General features: G+C 53.1%; 2 protein-coding genes across 2 annotated transcripts in view; both read right to left on the bottom strand.

Moving 5' to 3' along the window:
* Positions 1-2,862, bottom strand: part of CDH23 (cadherin related 23) — a 115,792-nt gene extending 112,930 nt beyond the window's left edge. The window contains 2 exon segments of the mRNA XM_065746215.1: positions 917-994; positions 2,796-2,862. Coding sequence (XP_065602287.1) covers positions 917-994; positions 2,796-2,862 — 145 coding nt within the window.
* Positions 2,863-12,437: 9,575 nt separating this feature from the next.
* SLC29A3 (solute carrier family 29 member 3) lies at positions 12,438-18,902 on the bottom strand. Its single transcript, XM_065746346.1, is given in 6 exon segments — positions 12,438-13,945; positions 14,710-14,965; positions 15,673-15,899; positions 15,986-16,068; positions 18,019-18,270; positions 18,855-18,902. Coding segments are annotated over 5 exon segments (1,413 nt in total). The 5' UTR covers positions 18,259-18,270; positions 18,855-18,902; the 3' UTR covers positions 12,438-13,338.
* Positions 18,903-22,424: the final 3,522 nt, after the last annotated feature.

Below are 22,424 nucleotides of genomic sequence, written 5' to 3'. Positions count from 1 at the left end.
GCATCCAGCAGTGCATTTGAGATGCTCCATGCTCAGGCACTTGCAGAAAGAAATGGGAACAGAGGACGAAGCACCGACACTGTGAGAGATGCTCTTCCCCATTTAAACACACCCATCCCACTTGGGGAGACTCCATCTCTTGCTGCCTTGCTTCACTTTGGGGCACCCATGCCTTCAAAGCTTTTACAACTCCTTCCTTCTGCCATCTTCTAGAAAGTTCTTTCCCACAAGCCTCCATTCCTGAGGTCTTGGCCACTTTGTGGCAAAGTCCAGCAGCATTGGATGGTCCCAGCCATGGTGCTGGGTCCAGTACATCACCACAGCACCTGACCACACAAACCACAGCCAGAGCCAAGGACACAGAGCTGGTCCTGGTAGACACCAGGTGTTGCAGTGACACCATGAACTGTCCCAAAGGGACAAAGGCACTAGGGCTTCTCCAGGAGCTCTCATCGCTTTTAATCATGACCTACAACTGGAGATCCTATTTTCATCCATATGAATTGAATGCATCCAGAGCTCACTGATGCCTGACCCATATCCTTATAGCAGTAGGTCCCATGGCACAATACAACCCTTTTCCACATGGGAAAAGACCCCATCCCACAGTATATCGAGTAATTAACCAAGTTACAATCACAGAAGCAAGAAACAGGCCTAAGCTTCCCATGTACTGAGCATTTATGAGACACTCCCAAGCATGGACCAAGCCAAAAGCATCCCAGATCCACCCCCTCCAAAGGCAGCCAGAAAGAACAAGGCAGAACTTCAGTCCCAGGTGGCAGTATGGACCCACGGGCCAAATAAACACCCAACCAGTAACGATTAAATCAAATCACTTTTTAACTATTACTACTGATTAAAACCTTGTCCTATGTTGGGTTAGCAAGACCAGCCACCGGCGCACAACACTTACCCACAGGCGTGTCCTCATTGATCAGCAGGTAGGTGTCAAAGAAGTAATTTATGAAGTAGGGCAGCCGGTTGCCCTGGCCTGAGAAAGGAACAAGAGCAAAGAGCTATTTTCAGCAGTGTTTTGCAGGCAGGAGATTCTCATCAGGGCATGGGGACTGACTGGTGGGGGATGGGACGTGGCTGGGCATGGGATGGTGAAGGGCACTCCCAGACCACAGCAGGTAGAGAGAAGAGGAGCAGAGATGGCTCCTACAGTAGCCATGAACTTTTTTAAAGTTATTTCCTCGGGCAGAGGTGAGAGGGAATGGTGACAGAGGGAAAGAGCAGCAGGGCAGGCTTAATGAGAAGGTGTTGGGATGGTGAGCGTGAAGAAGGTGATGTATTGCTGAGAACAAGTGGAAAGCAAGAAAACTCAACACCCTCGAGGCGATGAACTTGCAGACAGAGGGAGGCGAAGAGATGGATGATGCTTCTGCAGGTTAAAGAAACAACAGGGAAGGGCCTCTTCATAGCCCAGCTTAACACAGGGACAGACTCAAAGCAAGCATGACCTGCTCCCAAGTTTCCCAAATCCCTCTCAAGGGGGAAAAACACACTGCAGGAGTGGGAGAGGGATGCAGCTTGGGCTCCTCTGGGGCTGCAGACCTCTTAACAGAAGGCTGACCACAGCTGAGAAGCTAGAGGCAGGACCTGGCTTTGGACTGCAAATCCCAGAAAAGCTGTCACATTCCTCCATGCTCCTGTAACCCAAGAGCTTCTCCAGGTGGCACCGGCCAGCTCCAAGGGATGACAATGAAGGTGAGTTTAGAAGAGAGCAGCTTAACGCTGCAGTTTTACAAGCCTTCAAATTGCCTTTTTTTTCACCCCCCTTGCAGAGCAGAGACAGGGCAGTTAGCTGCCGAGGCTACGCACATCCCATACAGCGCTGCAGAGATTGACTGCGCCTGTCAGTCGCTGTGAATGTCCTACACCAGGCGTGCAATCAGGCTGCCAATCTGGCTGAGCCATCTTGAGGCTCCAGGAGGGGAGAAAAGCACTCACTGCAAAGGGCACGGTGCTATCAAGTGGACACATGCTCGCTATTGTTTATCAGCGAGCACCACACGAGCTAACACCCCTGCAGCCCCTTCAACAGCAGCTGGGGTTAAGCCCGTTCCCGCAACGATCTCAATTTCCACGGAGCTTTGCTCTGTGTTTTGTACTCACACACCCTGCCATAGCCCTGCCAGAGCTCCCGAGGAGACCAGGAGCATCCATCACACCCCACGTCCACATGCCCTGAGCTCTTTCCTGCAAGCTGGCATTCGCTCCAGATGGAAATACATGAGAGGTTGTGCAGTTCAGGGAGGAGTTATTTCCCACACAGCATACATTACAGCACTGCTCAGGTAATAATTTTGCTGATGAAAGCACAGGGAGAGTCCTGCCACGTGTTACAGCAATACCTCTGCTGTTAAACAGCTTGCAGGCTTCTGGTTCACGTCCTCGCCTTTTGTCTGATGCATCCCTGTGCAAGATGATCTACCACCAGCTGTGACCTCTTGGGCACAGAGCTGGAAATCACCAAGGTCTTCCCACTCCGATACACCAGGAGCAGGGACCACTGTTGAGGCCACCTGCACATCACCCTCCTCTTCTCTCATCCTACCTGCCCTCTTCAGAAAGGGACACTGAAAAGGACCAGGCAAGGTGAGAATGACTGATCTCATTGTGAGTGGGGCAGGGGAGGGGAAGCAGCATAACCATCTTTCTGGGAGGATTCCAACATGCCTACAGACTCACGGTGGTGGTAGAACAGCCAGCTACTTGACGAGCAGTCAGCAACCAGCACATGGGTTGGATTCTGAGCACAGCACTCAGCAGCCACAAGCTTCACTTACCCAAAGGGACCAGCTCCAAGACTAGGAGGGACAGCAGAAGGTTGCTGGCAGCAGCGTGACGCTTCATGGTTCCTGCCAAAAAAGCAGCTCACGTCAAGCCCAGCATGTCACAGATATTGTCTCATGCCCCCAAAGCAGGCTCAGGGACACAGCTGGCACAACACACGCAGATCTCTATTTTGTTAACGCTCAGCTTCCATGCAGAACACGCCACCCAGAACCCTCCTAGTGCATCAGGGGACCTAAGGAACCAGTCACACTTCAGGTTCAGCTCTCTGCTCACATAGGACACAGCTCCGGGGTGGGTTCAATGATGCCAGCAAAGGGCCACACTGGCTTTAAACTGAAAAAGGGGAGGTTTAGGTTAGACATTAGGAAGAATTCCTCACTCAGAGGGCAGAGAGGAGCTGCCCAGAGCTGTGAGTACCCCATCCCTGGAGGTGCCCAGTGCCACACACACCTCTCAAAGCAGCAGGGCAGCTGAAAAGCAGGCACTGTGAGGGCAGACCTGCCTGCATCCTGCTTTGCACTAGGATTTCCTCCCTCTCTGCGTCCCATCACCACCCTCAGAGCAGCAGGGTGCTCAGTCCCAGCTTGGTACAAAGGGGTGGATGTTCCTTGGGAGCTTCAGAGTTATCGCTACGTGTATTTCATTTTTTACTGATAGAAATGTCAGAGAAGACAGTTCAGTTCATAACTCTTGTCACCATCTCAGCAGAAAGGGTCTTAAATTCCAATTTCTTCAGCTATTTCCCACTAGAGAGGCTCCAGGAGGAGAAGGGATGTGCAGGCAGGAGTAATAGCACAGTTGGGAAACCTCACGAGCCCAAGGATGGAGCTGAGGTCCCCACATCCACACAGACAGAGCCGCCACCCCCACCCACTGCCCAAATGGAGCACTTGAGCCCCCCTGCATTCAGCAATACAAGAACACTATGGAGAAAAACACTAACTTCCTGCTAAAATAGCACTGCTATAAGCTCAGGTGAGCGGAAACATTCCCCGGCTTCACAGACCACGTTTAAAAAGCAACAGGGCAGTGGAGAAACAATTTGCGTGATGGAGAAGTAAAGGCGGCTGACAGCATCCCCCATTCAAGTGCCACGATAAATCTAAATATTGTACATTCCAAGTCAGTCACTTCATTATGTAAGTAATTGCCTGAAATGTCATTTTGATTTTTGTCTGTCTTCATTAACGCTGCAGCTCTTCACCGGCTCTCAGAGGCGGTTCACTCCGATACTGCAGATTTCGGAACAGGCTCGAGGGAGTCTCGGGGGAGAACTTCAAAACTTGTGACTAGGAGCATATTAAATCACACCTTCAGCCTGCAAGAGGCTCTCTGTGTAGGAAGCATTCAGAGCGAGACACCTGGCATGATAATGTCTCTAGGCTCATAGTCTCTAGGAACTTACTGTGGTCTCCCAGCTACAAAAGCACTGATGTTAAAGCACAGAGCTCCCAGCCCGCTGGCAAGCACTCCCTGAGGCACGGGAAGCAGCAGACAGAACTGTATTAAATAGCAACAGACACAAGCTGGAGGAGCTTCTTCAGCTAAAACACTGTCTGCAGAGGGAGTTGAGCACTGAGAGTTCAGCTTGAACCTGGCACCACTTTTGCAACCCAGAGAGAAACACACAGAGACCCCCATATACGTAGCACAGCCTTTGGAGTTGTCCCAACTGCACACGCACAAAACACACTGAGCATCCTTCTTTGTCTCCACTGCATCCTGCTGGCAGAGATGCTCTTGCATTCAAACTGCTGGTGTTCATAAGCAGGCTCCCAACCCAGAGCCCCTTTCTCCCCCTCCTGGCCAGGTGACAAGGCAAGAGGGAACATTGGGGTGAAAGTCTTAAAAATCACTTCAGGAGGAATGCAGGTCCTAGAGTGAGCACCCAGAATCCTTCCTTCACCCATGCAACTGAACCCTTGCAAGCCCCAACTTCAAACTCCAACCCTAGCACCACCTGCAATGCACATCCAACCTTCACCATACCATTCCCCCCAACAGAAGCATTGTTTTAAAAGCAACAAACAAAAATTGATTTTTAAATCCTTTTCTTTAATGACTTCTTAGCCAGGTCTCCACAGTAAAGCGTAACTCCACGCGTCAACTTGAGCAGTGCACAAATCATAACTCCTAAAAATAACAAACTGTCGAATAGGGTAATCAGAAGTAAATTGATATTGATAAATAAGCTTTTCTCCCTGCGCAGTAGGTGGTTTATTTTAATCTAATGAGTTTTATACTTTCTGAGCTTTCAGGTTCTATGATGAAGAGCCATCCGCGTCGGAATTACGGAGTGCTTGGAAATATTGTAATTTTATGGCTCATTTTGTCAGGACTCCTGAAAATGAGATTTGTTCCCAGTAAAAAGGAAAAAAAAATAGCCCCTTTTTTATTTTATTATTTATTATTATTATTCTCTTCCCCATGTCAAGGGGAAAAATTCCCTCATTAAATAAAAGCAGGGCTGTCCATTGTTAAGGGGCACACCACTGCTTTCCTCCACCAGAGCCTGTGGAAAAGCTCCTGGTGTCTGCAGCCACTCGTTCCTCTCTCCAAGAAAGGAAAGGAAGTGGAAGCTTTTTGTTTGCCTTTCCAACAGAAAACAAGCATTAGCTGCAGAACATATTGTTTAACCAAAAGCTCCAGATTTAAAAGAAAACACTATGTTTGAGCAGAAGCTTCTGGACCTCACTAAGTGTGAGAAAACTTTGCCCTAGTTGGAAGTGTTGGACTTCGTGTTTTGCCCCAGCTGGAAGCACCATAAAACAGCCCCAGTAGCCACAAACAGAACACTCCAGCTGCCCGACTGCAGAACATCATCTGAGCATTACGAGCCCAAGCATCACATTCACAGCCTTGTTCATGCAATGTTAATAACACCTCCAGGCCTTTGGAACATGGCACATCTCCCCCTTTGGGGCGTGCACAGCCACCTGTCCTGCCACATTTAAAGTCAGCATTTCTTGTGGCCAAATGGAAGATGCTAACATGGGACAGCACTGAGACCCCAGAAATGATTGTCACACTGCCTATGGGTGATGTATGGGAACTGCTGAATCACGGCCTGAACCACTGATTAATCATTGAGTCAGCTGTGGGAGCACAGGTGAAGGCAATGCATCTGTGTGACACAAAGGGGTGGAGTGCTTTCCATCACAAAGCATCTAGTAGTCTGGAGCAGCAGTGGCACACTGGGACAAGGCATGGGGGTTGCACCAACAGGGACATGACTCAGTGGTGATGGTTGGACTAGGTGAGATAAGAGGTCCTCTCCAACCTTTGTGATCCTACACCAGAACCCAGGTCATGGAGAATACACACCACAGCCTTGCACAATGAGAGCCTCTCTCCAGACTCAATCCCAAAGAGCAGTGGACTAAGCAGCAAGAGGAAAGGCTCCAAGGGCCTGACCCACATCTTGCTGGGGGCACTGGGGGGCTAGATGCTTTCTGCTCACAAGGGAGGACAACTGTGAAGTGCAACTGAAAATAACACACCCACCTAAGTGTACCATGCATGTGCAGAATAACAAACATCCCCAGTGGGCACGCATTATGTGATGGCTACTGGAGCAAAAACGCTAATCCAGCCCCATGTTAGAGCATGCTGCGGATTGCCAGACTCCAGAGATCTGCAGGGCTTGAATGAGCTGTGTGGAAACCACCGAGATTCCCCATCCCAGCCACACAAGGTGAAATAGGACTCCTCAGCAATGCAAGGAGGAAGGAGCAAATTGTAAATATTTTAAAATATCTGTAGGTCTTAGGCCATAAAAGTCTCCAAATCAACCCTTGTCCTCCTGCAGCATCACTGGAATTCTTTTCATGGGATGCCATAAGGGGAAAAGGGAGGAGATTTCCAACAAGAGGCAACAACCTCATTCACAAAGCATTAGCACTGGACCATCTGCAGAGCACACTTCTGAAACTTGATGAATGTAGCCCTTTTTCAGAAGTCCCCAACAGCCCTGCTGCTTCATCCTGGGGAAGTTCTGGCTCTCCCTGATCATCTCACCAAGCTGGACACTGCCCCATAGCAGTGGGAGCCCCTTCTGATACCAAATCCTTGATGGAGCTCCAGGGTGGGGTGGTGGGAACAACACAAGCGTCCTCCAAGCAGGGCTGGGTGTGCTTCCCAGCACCACCGCAACACACTGTTGGGTTCCCAGCTCCCATTTATCTTGCAAACATTCCTCCCATTTATCACAAAAGGAAAAAAAAAAGTGGAGAACATCAATTTTTACACTTTCCTAGAAAGGGAGCCTGTTACAATCGAGCGTTAAAACAACAAGGTGTTCTTTCCTGACACAATCTGGACTTTGTGCTACAAAGCAGTTTGCCTTCATAGTGCTGGGGAGGGAGGGAGTGGAAGGAATAAAAGCGCAACAGCAAAGGGATTTCCTCCCTTCCCTCCCCAGGGGAAGGAGGAATGGCAATGTTAGAATTCCCTCCCCCAGAACAGCCACCTGGATTTTAACAAACATGTTTCCCGTGGGAATAACAACGGGTGCACGGCATGCTCCAGCCCCATCCCACAGCTCTCTGGAGCTGCATGCAGAGATGTCCCAGCACGAGGGCCAGGAGCACCGCGGGGACATCTGCTCACAGGAGACCTGTCACCAGGAGGGCTTTGGTGGCCACGCAGCTCTGGGAAACGCAAGCAAGAAGCCACTGAAAGCACAGCATCAAAACTTCCCGTTCCAGCAGAGCACCCCCAAAATGACACCATCGCACTACTGGAGAAATCATCAAGGTCTGAAAAGCCCTCTGAGCTCACCCAGCCCACCCTTGCCTGCCCACGTCCCTCAGAGCCACATCTCCGCGGCTCTGCAACACCTCCAGGGACGGTGACACCCCCAGCTCGCCCATTCCTTCAAGAACGAAACCACAAACCCAAATAACCGCTGCCTTCTCCTTCATTCAGCACCTTCATCAATGCCCCCCCTTTTCCTTTGGCAGGTCCTCACCCTAATATAAAACCTCCCGTTTCAACGCCGACGACGAAGCCCCGCACCTGTAATCCCCGACTGCAACTGGGCAAACAGGCTGCGATTTACCTCCCCGTAGCATCCCGAACCTCTCTCGGCGGATGGGAACGGAAGGACCGGTGCTGTGCAGACCGAAAAGCAACGCGGGGAGGAGAGGTGGACACGCTGTCCCTGCCACAGCCCGATGCCGTGCAGCCGGCTGCTTTCACGGGGATCAGCCTTTCCTCGCTGAAGTTTGAGCGATTTCTTTAAATAAAGCGGGATGCGCGCGGGGCAGCGCCTGAGGCGCTCAGGGGAAGATGACTTAAAGGAAGGGACGAACAAGCAAAGGAGCTGGGGGTTTAGGGGGGGATGATAAAAAGAAAAACTCACAAAAAAAAATAAACAACAACCCCGCATCCCCGATGCGGCGAGTCACCCCGCACCCGCCGCTGTTGGACAAGTTGGGCAGCACCGTACCATCCCCGTCCCCCTCCCAAACCCCGCCGTGGATCGCGGAGGAACCCCCGCACCCCGTTACCTGCTGCGGGGAGCTGCCCGCGGGGACATCACCTGCGGCGGGGCCGCTCCCCCCAGCCGCGACGAGCGAGCCTAGGCGGCAGCGGGGGAAGGAGGAGGAGGAGGAAGGGGTGGGAAGGAGCCCGAGCGGCGCGGAGGAGGCTGGTGCAGCGCCTCTCGCCCAGGTAAGGAGTATCTCACCACCACCCCCCCCCCCGCCCAGCAGCCAGGCCCTAAAGAGTACTTCCCCTCTGTATCCCCTGGGAAAGGGGACCGGGCTCAGCACGCACTGAGGGATGGAATCCAGGCTCTGAACCCCCACTTTAAGGGGTTCAGGTACAGTATCTCCCACGTTATGGAGTCCAGGCTGAGCAACTCCCTGGAGCACTCCCTCCCACCCTCCCCGTGAATGGGGTCTCGGATCAGCGCACCCCCTCCACCCGTGGAGCTCACTATTGCCCTCCATCTCCGTCCCACCTCCCCTCCCCCCACACGCTATGGGGCCCAGGCTCAGCACTCCCCACGTCACATAGTTTGCTAAATCCTCCTCAAGACCACAAGGTCCAAGCTCACGACCTCTCCAGAGCACCATCCCAGAGATGGGGACCTGGCTCAGTGCCCCTCCAAAGCCTCCCCATTATTACAAGGTCTAGCTTCAGCCCCCTCCCAGGAAAGGGGTCTGGCAGCACACTGGCACCAGCACACTGTTGGTTGCCTGTTGCAAAGCGTCCTCAGCTCAAGGCACGCATCAGGCATAAAAGTTTTAACTCAACCTCTCTTTCTGGTTTCTTTTCACATTATTAACTTGTGCAGGAGGGCCCCACAGCCTCAACGTAAATCATACATGAGTGGAACAAGATACAGGCAGCACGCCGGCATCAGTATCACGCTCAGAGGCATGCCAGCATCTGCACGTAGTTATTATTCTTGCACGTCTCTCCCTCGGGTACCCGGTGTTACCAGGACAGGGCCACCGATGCACACCTCCACCCAGCCCTCTGGGGAAATCCCCCCAGATCCCACGGGTGGCTGTGGGGATGGGGACAAGAAGGAAGACAGGTCCCGAGACGATTAGGGTGGCACCGGTCACCTTGCCCTTCCATAGAGCGGCTTGTTACTCACTGACAAAATTAAGAGCTACAACCTCAACTGCTTCCCACAAGCAGCTCCTAATTAAAAGCCCAAACAAGAGCACTTCACATTGCCAAAACCCCTCACAGACCCTCGCACGCTCACCTTCGCATCCCTCCTCCCGCAGCAGCAGTTGGCAAATGCCTCCGCGGGCGCAGGAGAGGATAATTAAGCCCTTGTCTCTCGCACAGCTTCTGCTAATTATGCAATTACCTCGGCTCCTCCGCTGATTGATCTGGGCTGGGCAGGGGGCCGCACCCTGTGCTCCGCGGCTACAGGGAGCCTGTGGGGGAGGGGGAGAGTAGCACGGGGCAGCTGCACGTTGCAAGACACACCAGAGCCAGCCCCTTGAGTGTCCCCTTTCAGCTGCCTGGGTTTATGCATGAGCCCACAGCCAAGCGCAGGCAGCTCCTGCAGCTAGCTGAGATGCTGGCCGAAAACTTCCCTCGTGCTTTTGCTCTGTGTCTGCTCTCAGGAGCTCGTCCTAAAGTTGCAGCTCGTCGTTGTCGGCGACAGCGAGCCATTGGCCGGCTTCGCATTCGCTTCCGAGCTCGCGTCCCACGGGATTTGCGGGCCAATGTTAGGATCGCACCGCTTGCTTAGGAGTTACGGGCGGAGCAAAGCGAAGCCCCCTGCGGAGGAGCGGAGCAGCCGCTTTCTTTTTCCCTGCTCGCTCTCCGCAGGCAGAGCAGGAGGTGCCATCTGCAGGCACAGCACCGCACGGCACCTCGTGCCAGCAGCTCACCTCCCCGGCTCCACGTTACCTCCCTTCCATCCCAGGCGAGAGAGCAGGACTCAGCTCCTAGAGATGGAGGTCCCACGGGCCCGGCCACACGTTGCCATCGGAGCGATGAGCAAGGAGAGAGAAACTTTCCAAGCGCAGCCCGGCAGAGCACAAGCCTCTCTAATCACAAGCTACAGTCCTTCACCATCTGCTTAGAGCCTAATTACAAATGCAGGAAAATAATGTGCTTTACAATTGCACCAGTAAATGCTGTAAATGATTTAAATGCATGCATATGTTCCCTGCAGAATTCAGCATGCATCTGCGGCTTCTTCTCCTCGTGCTAGGCACACAAATCAAGGAAAAAATACCCAAGTCTGACGAACAGAATGTCCCTAGGACGGTGATTTTTATCCCCTCTTCTTCCCCCCTGCTGGAATAGCAAACGGGGCCTTTTTGTAACAATTCATTCGGCAGCGTTTTCTTCGCTCCCATTTTAAAAACTGTTTATCGCCGCCGTGTAAATATAGTACAAATTACCCCATAAAGCACTCAGAAGGAGCACGGCAGCCGGGTAAGCCTGCAGCTGGCTGGTGCCGTTTCAAAGCAGAGCTGTTTGGAGTGGGTGGGGTGGGGGGGGAGAGCTGGCTGTGGTGTCCCGGCTCTGCTCGGCTCAGCTCAGCTGCTGGGAACGGGGCCCCTGAGCTGGGGTTTGGGGTTTCCAGCCGTGCTCTGGCTCAGGCTGCAAAGTCATGGAGGGTCGCCAAGCCAAAGCAAGCTTCCACTCAGCCAGCATCTGCAGAGGGGAAAATGGCTAAGGAATGGGATGGGATGAGATGGGGGTGGAGAGGATAAGATGGATCTTTCACTTGAAGGGCTGTTAGGAATGGTTCTGGCTGCAGGCATCAGGATGCACTGTGCTGCTGAGAGGATGGTCTGCACGGAGCTGTGGTCCCCACAGTGCTGGGTACCGCATGCCTCCACCCTTATGGCCCCAGCTCCAGGCATTAAGCCACCAAATGCAAAGCCACCACAGCTGCTTTTCACCCAGCACCCTGGCCAAACACAAGAAGGATGGATCCTGCCCCTAAAAGCATGCGCAGCAGGAGGCAGCTTCTCTCCTGTCTTGTTGTGATGCTGGAGAACAGAGTGGTGGTTTCAAAGATGCCTCCACCTGCTAAACGCTCACAGCACTGTGCCAAGAGCTCTGGACCGTGTGTTGCAGATGGAGGGGCAGCAGGAGGCACTGTTCCCATCACTCAGCAGTGGGGACAGCCCACGTAAGGCTTTGGAGATCAGAAAGTAGCTTGCAACCCACATGACACGAGCATCGCACTGTAACGCACGTTTCCTTTCCTCCCAGTGCACGCTGGTTGGCTTTAACGCATCTCGGAGCCTGCACACACACAGGCTGCAGAACTGGCAGCAGAGCAGCTGGCACCACTAAGGACAGAAAGCACACAAAAAGGGTCAGGCACAGGCTCAGCCATCCTCTTTTGAGCAGAAGCTGCAACAGATGCATCTCCTCCACTTGCTGCCCTTCCATCCAACCGCTCTCTGTAGCAGCTTTCCATTTTTGTTCTTCCATTTCACAGCCTCCTCCCTTCCTGGAGCCAAGGCGGGCACAGGAGGCAGCGCAGGTCACCACAGGCTGCTTGGGCAGCAATGCCAGCCCTGGGCACTGCACAAGCAGCAGCTCTTCCCCTTGGCAGCGAGTAGGCATCCAGGGGAGTTTTGATAGAGTTTCACTTCGTGATTCCACACTCATGAATTCTGCAGGACTCTGCTCAGCTTGTTCTGTGCCATGCCCTGTGGAGATCACGGTGGTCCTTTCTGAAGCAGCCAGATCACGGCCAGGTTCCCTCTGCACCACATGAAGCCCTCGGCAAGCACGAGCCTGAACCTCAGCTGGGTGTCTGAACACACAATAGTGAGGGTGAGAAGAAGCCAGGCTGCCATCACTTGGCTCCATGCTGCTCCAAAGAAGGTTTAGGGAATCAGTATCTCTGACAACAGAACTGCAGCAGAGCTTGCAACTTTCCAACACACATCAATAGCAAAAGACAGTGAAAATATTTACAGCTCTGCTCATCTCTGTGAAGCAGCTGAGGAGGTGGTATGAGCCACAGTCCATCTGGCAGAGCCTTTTTAGACTCTGGCTCCATGCAGGCTGGCTCCATCCCATCATGCACACGAGACATGGTCAGTCATGGCAGAAGGGAACCCGAGCTGTGTCTCACCATGTGCATCTCCAAGAGAAATCACTCCAGCCACCAGCATTTAGGCAGAATTTACTTTATTACCAATGGTATCAGACAATCGAGTCCTGTCTCAAGAGGTATTTGGTCATTTCTCTCTGTAACGTCATGGAGAGGATGAGCAGACGTGCAAAATCAGACCTCAGAACACCCTGGGGAAAACCAAACAGCACAGAGCAGAAGACCTCTAAGCTGTTTTTAAAAGCCCAAGGCCACTTGAAGCTGAGGACATAGGTATATGAGATTCCACCAGGGTGCGGCCAACCCTGGGCATTTCCATCTCAGAAATGACTCCAAGAAGTAATTCACTTTGCATCCAGAGCCACTCACTACCTAACCAGTGAATTAGAAATGTTAACACCATTGCTAGTGCTTGTGCTGTTGATTGCAGAGCCCACGTGTGCAAAGTCAAGTGCTGTAAAGCTTCTTCTCTCTGTCATATGCCCTATTAGTGGGTGTCAAAGTAACTCACCCTCCTGAAAGCACCTGGGGACTGTAATGTCACCCGGTTGCTTTAATTAACCAGTTTTCTGCTGTGAACTCAGTAATCAGAGCCCCTCCAGCAACTCTCCCTGATTTTACAGACCTCTCTCAACCCAGGCCAAAGGCACCTTATAAACACAGAGCACCTCTTCACATATCAGATTCCCTAGTGAAATCTCCCTTGCACACACCAGTTTCCCTTTCCTTGCTGATATTCACCCTCCAGGATCACTGAAAACTTCAAGGGCTGGAGTACCTTTGGTTCCACATTGCCATCGGGGTTTTACCCAGCGAGCTGCCCATTTCCATGGACATTTAAACGAGGGAGAGGTTTCTTTGACTGCTCAGGCATTCTCATTGCTTCCCTGCAGACAGGGCTTTTGGTCTGTTTGCTTTGCCCCCCAACTCATCCTGGCTGGACAAACCAAAAGCATTCCTCCAGCTCTCCTCTAGATGAGGTGCACCACCAGAACGGAGCACGCAGAGCCCAGGGCCAGCCCCAGGACCAGATAAAAGCTCATCACCACCCCCGCTGCCTCAGCCAGCTCCTTGGGCACGATCTTGGGGCCATAGATGAGGGCCAGTGTCCCCAGGTAGCCATTGCTGAGCCCCAGCAGCGTGGTGAAGGCCACCGGGTAGACGTCGCAGTTGAAGAGCACCGTCCTTACGTGGGTCCGTGGCTGGTAGTTGCAGAGGATGAAGAGTGGGAGGAAGATAGTCCTGAGGAGGACGAGGGCGGGCAGCAGCCTGCTGTTGGGTCCAGGAGCCTGGATCCAGGCGGTGATCTGCCGCCCGCACCAGTCAGCGAAGTTGTACAGCAGGAAGCTCGTCAGTGGCACGAAGTACTTGATGGCCCACGGGCTGCCCGAGGCCTGGTGGACAGACTGGATGCTGGAGGAGAGCGAAGGGAAGATGATGATGGAGACAAAGAAGACATAGAAGAGGCAGGAGCCAAGGGCAGCAGTCTTGCGCAGGATGGGGCGCAGTGGAGGGACGGCAGTGCTTTGGGGCAGGATGTGTGCTGAGCCTCCTGGCTCTGCCTCGTCCTCCATGGGGCTGCTGGGCGATGTGGTGGGCAGTGATGGGCCCTCCCAGCAGCTTCCCATGTAATACCTGAAAAATGGAGGAGGGAGATCAGAAGTTGGACATTTGGGGGGCTGGGGGTGTTCAGCACCACATCACCAGCAGTGTTTCCTCACTGAGGAACACAGCTCAGTGGGCATGGTGATGATGGGCTGACGGTTGGGCTCAATGATCTTGGTGGTCATAGGATCACAGAATCATTAAGGTTGGAAAAGATCGCTCCAATCGTCCACCTACCACCAACATTTCCCACTGCCCACGTTCCTCAGTACCACATCTCCACAACACCTCCAGGGACGGTGACTCCCACACCTCCCTGGGCAGCCTGTGCCACTGCATCACTGCTCTTTAGGAGATAAAATGTGTCCAAACTCCCAACCTGAACCTCCCCTGACACAACTTGAGGCCACTCCCTCCAGTCCTATTGCTGCTACCTGGGAGCAGAGGCCAACCCCCACCTCACCACAACCTCTTCTCAGGAGCTGTAGAGAGCGATGAGGTCTCCCCTGAGCCTCCTCTTCTCCAGACTGACCCCATCCTCAGTTTCCCATAAGACACGTGCTCCAAACCCCTCACAGCTCCACTGCCCTTCTCTGGACAAGCTCCAGGACCTCCACATCTCTCTCGTAGTGAGAGGTCCAACACCAAACGTAGCACTTGAGATTCAATCTCAAATCAATAAAGACCTTAATGAAGACATTCAAAATACATATCTTTTCCAACCCAAATTATTCTACAACTCTATAACTCCATTCTTCTCCCCCTGACAAAGCTCTCAGCCCATGACAAGCTTCATCTCGTGGTTTTAGCTGCCAAAACCCCAGCCGTACCTGGAGTATTCCAGGCGGGGCAGAAGGAGGTACACCATGATGCAGACTACGAGGAAGATGTCCGCCGTGAGGAAGTAAGCCAGAGCACTGTCAGTCACATTGGCTGCTGCTGCCAGGTCGATGACGGAGGCGACGGCACTGACCGTGCCGCCCATAGCCTGACCTGCAAGGTGGCTGTCTGTGGGGACTGGTGGAGCCAAAGCCCCCTCTGTCACGTCCCACCAGAGACAGCATGTGACCCAACCTGATGAACCAAACTCATTAAAACACTCCTATTTCATCCCCCAGGAAAAGCGTCTCCATCTCCGTTTGATTCTTTTTTCCTTTTCCTCATGGTTTCCCAAGCGTCCTACAGCACATTCATAACGTTATCAACACCAGCAAGCCTCCAGGGAGCTCATCACTCACAGCTCCCCCACGTGCCCCTCATCACTTATGGAAATGCATGTAAATGCTGCTGGAGGAAACAAGGCAACTCCTCAGATTCCTCCAGATGCTAAGCGAGGAGTGAAAGGACAGCACCTCCTCACTTGGGGAAAGCACAGAGCATGCTGTGGCTTTGGCTGCAGGGAAAGTGAGGGCCATCCTCCCCTGGGCAGGGATGGTGAAGGTCTGTTCCCGCTGAGACATCAGCACTGGGGTGTTGCAGGGCATTTGCAGAAATGAGAGCGCTGGCTCATGTGACCCACCATGCTTCTCGTTCAGCAACTTCCCTTTATCTCAGTTTGCAAGTTTTTGGTTTTTTTTTCTTTCCATAGGGCAAAGTGTAGTTTCTAAAATGAACGCCACGTGACAAAACAGCAAAGGGAATAAACTTCACCAGGAGCAGGGACACAGCAGGAGGGGACCCTTCACACCCAGCATGCTCACCTGCCAGCAGTGCCTGCGAGTTCCTCATGGGGAAGCGGCTGCTCAGGCCCAGGATGCTGCTGGTGAAGATGGTGGAGGCACCGCTGACCACCACCACGCAGCCGATAGTGAGGGCAAAGAAAGGGGTGGTCCAGGAGGACGTATCGACCTTCACCAGCACCGTGATCACCAGGAAGATGGACAGCATGATGAAGAGGGAGGACAGGATGCGGACGCTGGCGGGTACCCTGGGGAGGAACTACGTGACCCTTCTCTATTCGTGGGGCAGAAAGGATTGAGGAGGACAGGGGAGGGTGGCCCACCCTACACGCACCTGTTGACCAGCAGGAAGTTTCCAACCAGGCACAGCACTGAGGGCACAGTCGAAGCGATGGAGATGTAACTCTCAAAGTAGTCCTGGGTGGGAAAAGAAAGGTCAGGTGGGCTGACAGTGAGCTCCAGATCCTCAATGTGGCACGACACAGCACTAAAGGTGCTGCTGCCCAACCCCAGCACGCAGCCAGGAACCAGGAGACGTTGAGCACCTTTGCTCTCCCCGCTCCAGGTTTCTCTGCAGCTTTGCACTGTCTTCTTTTAATCAGTTTACAAGCACGTTAATTTATTCCTCACCATCAAGAGCTTTACTGAAAGCGACGGGAAATCTAATAATCGCTCCTAGAGGGGCTGTAGGCACGGAGATGTAAATGCCTGCACTTACTGCATCAGCTTGGGAAGCAGCAGGCTCAAAGCTCTTGCAGACATACAATGAATTAGGGAAGAGACAAAACAACATGCTAAAACTAAGCCTTATTTACCAACCTACCCCCCTCAAAACCCCCCCGGGGATATTTAATACGCTTCCAAGTTAATTTTCTCTCTGAGGCGGCGGTGAGGAAACAAAGCTTTAGAAAGCTCTGCACCAAGCAGAAGTACATCTGCGCTCACGGTGATGCTGTGCTTCAAGCACCACGGGGAAACGCTCGTTTGCTTGCATGAGCAGCAGGAAGGGAATTTGAGAAAGTACTTAAGAAACTTGGGAATCTGAGCTGCACTAGGTCACGCAGGGAAATTTTACTCCACCTTACCCACCAAATGCTGCCGGAAGAGGAGGAACAAGCAGAAGCGTTTCAATTGCTATTGTTTCTGGTCAAAAGGAAAACAAGAAGGAAGACTATGAGCTGGCTCTTCTATTTCTGCTGACTCTCTGCAATGGCCTGCATCACTCCCATGGACATGGTTAGAAACGTAGCTACAAACCAACAGGATCACATTATGCCACTGACCAGCAGCAAGCGTCACCACGCCCAGTGGATGTGTTGGACTTGAATCACAAATCATTTGCAAGTTTCAAGCCTTTGGGAGAGTCTTTGCCACAGCCAGAGTGCTTTCAGAAGGGCTGGAATAGGGGCTGATAGCTTTCTTTTTGATTCAGCTACAACACCGTGTTGCTCTGCACTGACAGAAGTAACAATCCTCATGCTCAGGAGCGTGAGTTTTTAGGATAGAGAGGAAAATAAGGTTCTCTGGATGGGCCACCATCCAGCCCAACACTGCCTCAAACATGAAGCTTTGTGATGCTGAGAAAGCTCTTGCAAGGATGCCCAGTTTACCCTACAGCAGCCTCAAAAACTCCCTGGGATGAGCTTCCTGCAGGTGAGATGTGGGAGGATGGCATGCTTTGTACCCTGCCCTGAGCATCCTCTCCAGCACAGAGGAAGGGCCACTCAGCACCAGCTTGGCTGCACCATGATGATGTCCATTAACCCACCCAGGTACTCCAGCATCATCGTCCAAGCACCACCAGTTGCACTGTGCTTCCTCCTTGCCCAAAGAAGCCCACACATCAGGCTTCATAGCTACCAAAATCAGCACAGATATGGCTGCCATACTGGTGTCAGAAAGCACAGAGAAAACGTGGGTGTTGCACCTGGCTCTGTGCTTGTGAAAAAAATGTGCCCAAACCACCTAAGCAAGCCAGGCAGCGGGAGGAGAGGATGCAGACTCATTGCAACCACGCTTTCTCCAGCCAGAAGGAAACAGCAACGCTTTGTTGAGGGAGCAAGGAAACAAACAGAGGCCATGCCTGCTGGGGACATCCCTGTGCAAGGACAAGGAGAAGCAAGATAAGGCTTTTGGGGGAGAAGAAAAGAAGTGCCTTGCGTGCACTGCTGCCCCCTGTGTGCATCAATCACAGCGTGACAAGCTCCCCATGCTATATGCCAGGAGCCAGATACTTACAGCCTCAGGAGCTATTCCAGTCACACCTGCCAGAGCTCTTGAGAGCCTGCAGGGTGACTCCACCACCGCTAGGACAGCACACTGCTTGCTCGTGTGCTCCCTCGGTGATGCCGACTGGCGCGCACTCACCCGCAGGTCGGAGGGGGCCGGCTCCGCCTGCTCCGAGCAGTTCTGCAGCTTGTAAGCCCAGTAATGCTTGGCCGTGATGAAAAAGTTCCACGGCAGCAGAGACCCGACTCCCAGGAGGAAGAAGATCACGTAAGCCCCATAGAGGCGGTCGCTCGGCTTCGCTCGGCTGGCTCTGTTCACTGAGGGCTCCTCGATCAGCGGCTCTTCGTCCGGGGGAATGATGCTGCCCGCTGGGAGCATGGTGCTGGCACGCTGTAAAACAGCAGCAAGAAGGGGATGAGAAGGAGGGAGGCAGCTGGAACCGCTCTGTGGGTGCCCAGCTGAAATGGTGCTGGGCTTGGGAGGGCTGAGAGCTCGGAAGGTGAGACTGAGCCAGGTCTGCCATAGCAGCACCGTGTGCCCATCCAGCAGGCAGCACGGCACCTGGCTAATCATTAACCTGTGCCTTCACTCGCTTTTCCCTTTTGTAAGCAGGAAACCCAGCTCCTGCAAGGCTCGGAGGAACATCATAACAGCTCGTGACCTCGCTCAGCACATTACGCTGTGCTGTGACCCATCAACAGCGTCCTGGAAACTGACCCCACGCCCCTAGGCTTGGAAACTAACTCAGCACGGCGAGGGCTTTGAGAAGCCGCTTGTAAAACCGGTGCAACAGCAAAGGGCTTTGCAGGGCGACTACACAGCCACGCAGCTCCGCCAGGCTCTGCCCAACGGACCCCTCCTCCCGTTCCCTACCGGCAAAAGCAGCGAGGAAGGCCCCATTAAGGGCTGCGAGGGGGGGATTTTGCACGGGGGGAAACGCTGCGTGTCATCCCTCCACCCGCAGCCCCACTTACTCGGGTGCCGTACGCCCCGTCGGTTCCTTCCGTACCGGGCCGGGTCGAGCCGAGCCGGGACACGCCGACACCGCTCCGCCCCGAGGGGTGGACCAGGTCCGGCCCCCGGGCGGTACCGCGGCGGACGGAAGGGAAGAGATGGGAAGCGGTACCCCGCCCCCTGCTCGGCAGCCCGGATAGCATCACTTCCTCCCCTATGTTTCCTCCTTCCACCTTCGGTTCCCGACGTGTTTCCACCTTTTCAAGGCATATTTGTCGTCTAACCCCCCCTCCCCCTCAACTCTTAGCTTTCAACGGGGATAACGAGGGCTCCCTCTCCCAAGGTTTGGATGTTAGGGCACGTTTCTCCTCTGTTAAGAGAGGTAACGCAGTGGCACAGGCTGCCCAGGGAGGTGGTGAGGGCACCGTCCCTGGAGGTGCTGCAGAGTGGAGATGTGGCACTGAAGGGCACGCGCACACTCACACGCAGTGCTTTCTCTTTGGGAGCAGCCAAGCAGAGGCTCATGCCCAACCCGCATCACCAGTGGCAGTGCGCTGAGCTGGAAAGGCTCTGGAGGAGTACAGAGGGATCGCTGCAGAGGTTTCTTCCTGGAATTTTTATCCACATCGATGAGCCAGGCTGGAAAAGCATCTGAGGAACCAGCGCAGCCTCTCTGAGTTGGTAACCCATCGGCTCCAAGGGATTTGCCTGGTATTTCTGACCTGCTGAGGTCTATCATGTCAAAAAACCCACTCTTCTCAGATCACATCACGAGGGCATGTTCCAGTCAAGCGGGGTAAACAAAGCCAGGCTGCACTTAATGAAGCCCTGACAGTCCCCCAAGTCAGCATTACCCACACCTGAGAGATGCCCCACACTGTAGACCCACGGGTCGGCTCTGGTCAATTCAATGCACCGACTGCAGAGATTTGGGCTAAGGGGAAGGAAAGGGCCGAGTATTTCAGGGAACACGCTGTGGGAAAGCAAGAAGGGCAGACCATTCCCTACTGTGACCCCAAGCCACCATGGCCAAAGGCCGTCGTCCCTTGGGAGTGCCATACCTGCAACTGAAAGCAGGTGGGGGGAAAACCATTTGGGGTGGTCAGGATAACCACCAGAGCTGAACTGCAGGCACAAGAGATGGATGAAATTTGGCCACGATCAGCAGGGGTCCCCATATCCCCTCCCCAGTCCCAAGAGCAGCAGGGTCCACAGGGCACAGAGCTCCAGCCAGCCGCCAAGCCCATCAGGAACCAACAGGCGAGCGATGCACGCAGGAGGAGAGAGCAGATTGTCTACTTTTTTTTGTTGTCATTGTTTTGTTTCGCTTTTAATTATTAGACTAGGAAATATAATTTATTGCATAAAAATTAATCTGTTACAATAGGAACGCTAAACTTTATTTACAGTTCTTTAGTATACAGAATCAACAGAATGCAGACAGAGAGGATGCCCCTGGGCCCAACCCTGGGTGTATAAATATGGAGACAGATGCTTCCAGCACCCCATGGGCCTGAGGTCGGCACTGAACGGCCCCAAAGGGAGAGGAGATGGGTGCAGACAGACAGGGTGGGAGGGACAGATGGGCAGCCGTACGCTCCACGGAGCAGACAGCAAGAATAAGAGTGAGAGAGATTCAGGCACACCCTGATCTGCACCTGAAAAGAGCAGCTCACCTCCTGCAGAGGGTTTGCCCAAGCCCTATTTAACACCAGCAGCCGTTTCATTAGAACAGTTCTTCATTTTTTTCCCGTTTGCTTCTTCCCCTCAGCTCAGGGATGGGGTGTCACTGATTGGATGCTCAAAAGCAACCTGAAGGAGAGAGGAAACTCTTCCTTGGTGGCAAGGGGATTCAACCCAGATGTCTTCCCACCCCGAGTTTCCAACCTGAAAAAATAATGCATGCCTAAAGCAGGGAAGCTGCCAAGGAGCTGGATGGAGGGCAGCGGTACCTACTGGGTTCCCCAAGTCCAAATGCCACACCAGTCACTTCAGACACACAGAGAAGTCTCCTTCCACCCACAGCCTTGAAAACCCAACCAGAAACACACCCCACAGCCCCCAAATGCAAGTATGTTCCACCAGAAGCTGCCGAGATGTCCCAGAACCACATCCTTCATCCCCAGCTGCTCTTCAGCCAACACACAACTTGATGACTCCAGGATGCAACTAGCAGGGTGAGCACCGAGCCAGGTCACCATAGGTGACCATACAAAGGTTCTTGAGATACTGAAAACTTCTCCTGTGCTGCCCTACTTACATAAGGTTTTGCTCTTGCTGCAGCTCCCTGAGCTCACTCTGCTTTCTTCCCACACCACAGAACCTGTTTTGCTCCCAATACCTCCACTGACAGATGGGCCGCAGCCGTGCTGTGTGACCTACTCTAATCCTAAGCATCCCACCCCCTTCCTATTTAATAGATAATTTTCTAAGGTACAACGATACAATACTTCTACCTGCAGGTAATCTCTATGTTTAGCCTTCATCAAAACACCATACCTTTGTGATGAACCTCGTTACCCTACAATTACTTTCCATTCATCACCTCTCCACTGTCATAAAAACAGTTGACTACAGGAAAAAAAAAAGGGGGGGGGGGGGAAGAAAATAAAGGAGGTGCAATGGGATGGAAACCCAATGGCTGCTTACATGCTGGAATGCTTAGCCCAGCTCCCAACCTGGAGACCCTTCCTTACCAGCAAGGTAACGAGGTAGAACTCAGCCCAGGACCGAAAGAAACCCGAAGAAAGCAAACTAAGGACTCTGTTGGCATGCTTATTTCCAACCCCAACAAGAAGCCAACACTTCCAAATGCTGTGTGGCATGGGACACGTCCATAATTCCAAGCGGGCTTTGTGCAAACATGCAGCGACCCTGATATGTGCAACAGCACGGTGACCCCCAGGCGTTGTCCTCAGACTCCACGCTGAAGCAGGACAGCCCCACGGATCTCCCCAAAGCAGCCTGCAGCCCCACACTTCCCTCCCTGCAATCCCTGCCAAAATACTGACCCAAAACCAGGGACCCCAGAGCGTTGCGGTCTGCACCCCGAGTAGCCTCCCCCAACCCCGTGCTTGGGGAATGAGCTGCACCATCTGGGTTTTTGTTAAAAAAACAAAAACAAACAAAAAACAACAACAACAAAACACTTTGGCCTGTGCCTCGGCTCCGGGCTGAAGTCTTTGGTTTGTATCTCTCTATACAAAGGCGCAGTCATCCTAAAAGTTCCCCCCAAAACTATGCTGGGCAAGAATTCATGAATGGATTTGGCATCCCCTGCTGACGCCACAAGGGATGGAGACAGAGCCCAGTGATGGACAAGGAGGACTGAGAGAGCGTGGGGACAGGGCCCACTCCTACAGAAAGCCATGGAGAGAAGCAGGGCAGTGACCCTCCTGCACACCTGCAGCCCCTGCTCCATGGGACTGCCACCAGGAAGGGGACAAGCAGTGAAAACCTGGGGGAGGGACTCAGCTCACCCTGAAGCACATGGGCATAGAGGCACTTAACCCTACGGACTTCCTGGGGTCCCAGGACATGTAAACAAGGTTTGCTTAGCTCGACCACCACACACTTTCCCTACAAAAGAG

The sequence above is a fragment of the Cyrtonyx montezumae genome, unplaced genomic scaffold, assembly GCF_038088225.1.
Source record: "Cyrtonyx montezumae isolate F1298 unplaced genomic scaffold, pur_monq_1.0 scaffold_4, whole genome shotgun sequence".
Classification (NCBI taxonomy): domain Eukaryota; kingdom Metazoa; phylum Chordata; class Aves; order Galliformes; family Odontophoridae; genus Cyrtonyx; species Cyrtonyx montezumae.
The sequence above is the reverse complement of the archived record's forward strand: the minus strand, read 5'-3'. Positions and strand labels throughout refer to the sequence as shown.